We start from the raw sequence: 5000 nt of genomic DNA on the forward strand, positions 1-5000 counted from the left end.
AATTATATCTTTTGACTTCCAGGGACGCACGAGTGTGAAAAAGAACACGGCCTGCCCCGTTTGGAATGAGCAGGTGGTCTTCACAGAGATGTTCCCTCCTCTCTGCCAGAGAGTCAAGATACAACTGAGAGATAATGACGCAGTCAACGATACTGTCATAGGAACCCACTTCCTCGATCTTACCACCGTCTCCAATGATGGTGACAAAGGTGAGCATTGTATTTGATTGAGACATGGGAAGGTTTTTTTTTTTTTTATCTTGTACTGAATAGAGGGGGGTATCTAGAGATTTGGGGGCCCAGGGTGGGCTGTGTTAGTCAAGAGCCCCCCCATACCATTTACCTTGGTATGTTGATGATAATTTTATATGTATACTTATTTCCTTTTTTTTTCTGGCCCTGCTTTGGGGGTTCCCTCTCTTGGAGACCCGGGGGACATTTTCAAAAAGGCACCCCCCCCCCTCTACTACGCTACTGTACTGGAAAATCTAATCCCCACCCCCCTTTCCTAGAAGGTTTAGGCAATTAATTTGCTATGGAGTTGTTTGTCCATATTGATTAGAGAAGCAATGCCCCGAGGTTTTGCCAAGTGGCAAATTGCTTGTCGAACTCATTACTGTGGTTTTCATGCGATTCCGAAACTAAGATCGGGTTTATGTTTTCGATCATTAGAGGTGATTTGATCAAGTGCATTTAGGAACACATATTGCGTGTCAAGTAATTTATCAGAAAAGATCTTTCTCTTATTAGCAGGAAATTCCAGTAGATACGATGACTATGTCCACAGTAGAATTCATTAACCTCCACCTGTCATTATCCCATTACTTGAACTTGAAAACTAGTTCTCCTGTTTCTACTTCGGTAGAAAACCATTGATTAAGCTATTGATAAATCTCTTATAAAGAGATTCGCTAATATTCAGCGGTCAATTTTCGATCCCCTAACATTTCTCAAGTTATATGTATGAATATATATATATATATTATATATATATATATATATATATATTATATATATATATATATATTATATATATATATATATATATAATATATATATATATATAATGTATATATGTATATATATTTGTTTATTAACTTATATAGATCTGTATGATGGAGATAGCTCAGGGAGAGCTACCTATTTGATAGAATATATATTTACACACACACACACACACACACACACATATATATATATATATATATATATATATATATATATATATATATGTGTGTGTGTGTGTGTGTGTGTGTATATATATATCTCTCCACGTGTATGTATATGTATACATTCACATGTATATATGTACATATATATATATATGCACATGCATATATATGTATATATACACACATTATATATATATATATATATATATATATATATATATATATATATATATATACATATATATATCCATATAATTAACCAGCTAATGAAAAAGTCAACAGAATATGACAGACCACCATGTATGGCATTTTCAGACTGAAAAAGTTTTTGATTCTGTCAAAACCTCAGCAGTAATGAAAGCCCTTTAAAGACAAGGAATAGATGAGTCTTATGTTAGAACACTTGGAGATATCTGTACAGGAACTACAGCAATCGTGAAACTGCGTAAAGATAGTGAGAAAATACCAATTGGAAATGGAGTTGGAGAGGGAGACTCCATATCTCCTAATTTATTCACATTATGCCTCGAAGAAGTTTTAAAAACATTTGATTGGGATAATTTAGGAATTAATGTTAATGGGGGGGAATACCTCAACAACTTGAGATTTGCAGATGACGTAGTTGTGTCATGGGAATCATGGGAAGAATTACAAAAGATAATAGAATTTTTTAATAGAGAAAGCAGAAATGTAGGACAGAAAATAAATGAGTTAAACTAATTTATTGTTCAATGAAAATGCAGAGACAAAGAATAAAGAGTTATGGGCGAACCTCTAGAGATTGTTAATGAATATACTTACTTAGGACAGATAGTGTTTCCCTGGGACTCGAAATCGAAATTAAAAGAATGATAAACATGGGAGGGAGAGCTTTTGGTAAGAAAAATGCCATTATGAAAAGTAAAATGCCATTTTCTCCGAAAAGAAAAGTATCTAATCAGATGGTCCTACCAGTTTTAACATATGCATCAGAATCTTTGAGCCTTACTAAAGCCTTAGAACATAAGTTAGTTACAACTTGGAGAGCTATGGAAAGAATTACAACTTGGGGAGCTATGGAAAGAATAATGATGGGAACAGCACTAAGAGACAGAAAAAGAACAACATGGATACGGAAGCAAACTAAAGTAGAGGATATTCTAACATGTAAGAAAAAGAACTGGACATGGACAGGACATATAATGAGAATGACAGACAATAAATTAACTTTAACAATAACAGAATGGGCCCATTGAGATTGCAAAGCAAGAAGGAGAAGGAAGAGAAGACGATGGGTTAGCTAACTAAGAAAGTTTGAGGGTGTGGACTGGCATAGAAAAACCATAAATAGACGCAAGTGGAAGGACATGTCTGAGGCCTTTGTTATGCAGTGGACTAGTAATGGCTGATGATGATGTATATATATATATATATATATATATATATATAATATAATGTATATATATATATATATATATATATATATATATATATATATATATATAAAATGTATATATATATATATATATATATATATATATATATATGTATTATGGATTTATATATGTCCGTATGTATATATATATATATATATATATTATATGGATAAATATATGTCCGTATATATATATATATATATATATATATATATATATATATATATATTATATGGATATATATATGTCCGTATATATATATATATATATATACATATATATATATATATATATATATATATATATATATATACAGTATATATATATATATATATATATATGTATATATATATAATGGATATATATATGTCCGTATGTGTATATATATATATATATATATATATATATATTATATATATATATGTGTGTGTGTGTGTGTGTGTGTATGTATGTATGTATGTATGGGTATATACAAACCGTGCCACCAGCAAAGACAAAAGTATCATATCTCACACGAATTTCTTTTTCACCTCACATAGTTAAGCCCCTCAAAAAAAAGACAAAACCTGGGTACAATTAGGAAAGAAGAACTTCCATAACTCGCTTAGTTCCTTCATCAGCAAAGGTTAATGGCAACTTAGGAACCTAACTAAGGATGCTGGTTAGATCTCCAGCACTAATTCTCCCACGAGGATTGAATTATCGGACCCGGGATTTCCATTGCCAAACTTTCGCTTCTGGTTTAAATTCGTTTATAGTTAATTGTCTGTGTGTGGGAGAGTGAGCGAGTTTCAGAAAAGGGGTTTAGTGGTTAAGAATACATTTTTGGAATGCCTTGATTTGGTTTGTGGTTTGCGATACAAATTTTATTCTGTTATTTTAAGTAGTTCATCAAACTTTCAACTGGACTATCATGGTGAGGGGTAGATGGAGATGGAGATGGTTTGAGCATACTCTTCTCACTCCCCGAGAGAGATCAGTTCACCAAACTTTCAACTGGGCTCCACGAGACACTAGAAGAGTTGGAAGACCCAGGCTTACACGGCTGAGGACTATGAATCGTGAAGTAGGAGATGAATGGAGAAGTATTGATTTAAAAGCTCAAGATAGAGACGACTGGCAAACTATAACTAAGGCCCTTTGCGTCAATATGCGTAGGAGATGATGATGATTTTAAGTGACCGATGGTATTTTAGTTTTAATTTTTTTATAAGATAGTTCGTTGTTCAAAATTATATAAAAATGAATCGACTTAAATATCTTAAACTTATAAATTATTCATGTGCATATAGTAGAGATTGTAAAGCTTTAACCAAAATCGTAACACCAACTTCTGTGTAAAAGTCTTGTGGATATTCAGAATTTTCAAAATGAAAATGAACATATTTTATTCATATTGCTTTCATTAGATTTTCAAATCGTTTAAGGTTGAAAGTTTCAATTATTTTGACCCTTAAAAGTGATAAATACATCTTTATTTGCTTTAATTATTTGCTTTACTTTAAGTGCCTTTTTTGACTTCGCACAGCAAGTCCTACAAGATTTATTTGTCTTATACATTCTTAAGTATTTAGATTATCATATGGCATAATTCGCATTAATTTTCAAACCAACTTCGTCAGAACTTTTCATGACTTAAGAAAGTTTTAAACTTCACCTTGAAGACCTTAATATCTTCAGCCCTTCGGATGTCTATTAGGAGATTGATATATAATTTTTGGGCACCATATTTGAACAATCCAGGTTTGTGGTGGCCTAATTGGTAACGTCCCTGGCTAGTTATCGTCAGGCTGGGCATCGAGTCCCGTTTAAACTTTTTAGTTCCTTTGGTCGCTGTAACCTCACCATCCTTGTGAGCTATAAAGATGGGGTTTTGGGGAGCCTATAGGTCTATCTGCCGAGTCATCGGCAGCCATTATCTGGCCCTCCCTGGTCCTAGTTTGGGGGAAGAGTGGGCTTGGGCGCTGATTATATGTATATATGGTCAGTCTCTAAGGCATTATCCTGCTTGATAGGGCAATGTCACCGCCCCTTTCCTCTGCCATTCATGAGCGACCTTTAAACTTTTAAAACCTACCGTAAATTGCACTCTACTCCAATAACTTTAAATCATACGTAACTATTCTTGTGTCGATACGATTAGATACCAGTGTACACGACCCGTCAAAAATGACGACTAATTATTTAGTAGGTATGCACACGCAACCCCCTCCCTCTCACCATGGCATGACTACTTCCCCTCCCATCTACCTGAGGAACAGGGAGAGCTTAGTGTGACCATATATATATATATATATATATATATATATATATATATATATATATATATATATATATATATATATATATATATATAGTCAGACACTTGCTCTTTATTATATATGGGAGAGTTTGGACGTCCAGTTCTGATAACT

General features: G+C 33.2%; 1 protein-coding gene across 5 annotated transcripts in view; it reads left to right on the plus strand.

The window, feature by feature from the left end:
- LOC137658561 (otoferlin-like) overlaps positions 1–5000 on the plus strand; it is a 212666-nt gene that overhangs the window by 47492 nt on the left and 160174 nt on the right. For all 5 annotated transcript variants that reach the window (XM_068393449.1, XM_068393452.1, XM_068393450.1 and 2 more), the window contains exon 7: positions 23–209. In XM_068393449.1, the coding sequence (XP_068249550.1) occupies positions 23–209 (187 nt within the window). The remainder of the gene's footprint in view (positions 1–22; positions 210–5000) is intronic.

The sequence above is a fragment of the Palaemon carinicauda genome, chromosome 19, assembly GCF_036898095.1.
Source record: "Palaemon carinicauda isolate YSFRI2023 chromosome 19, ASM3689809v2, whole genome shotgun sequence".
Lineage (NCBI taxonomy): Eukaryota > Metazoa > Arthropoda > Malacostraca > Decapoda > Palaemonidae > Palaemon > Palaemon carinicauda.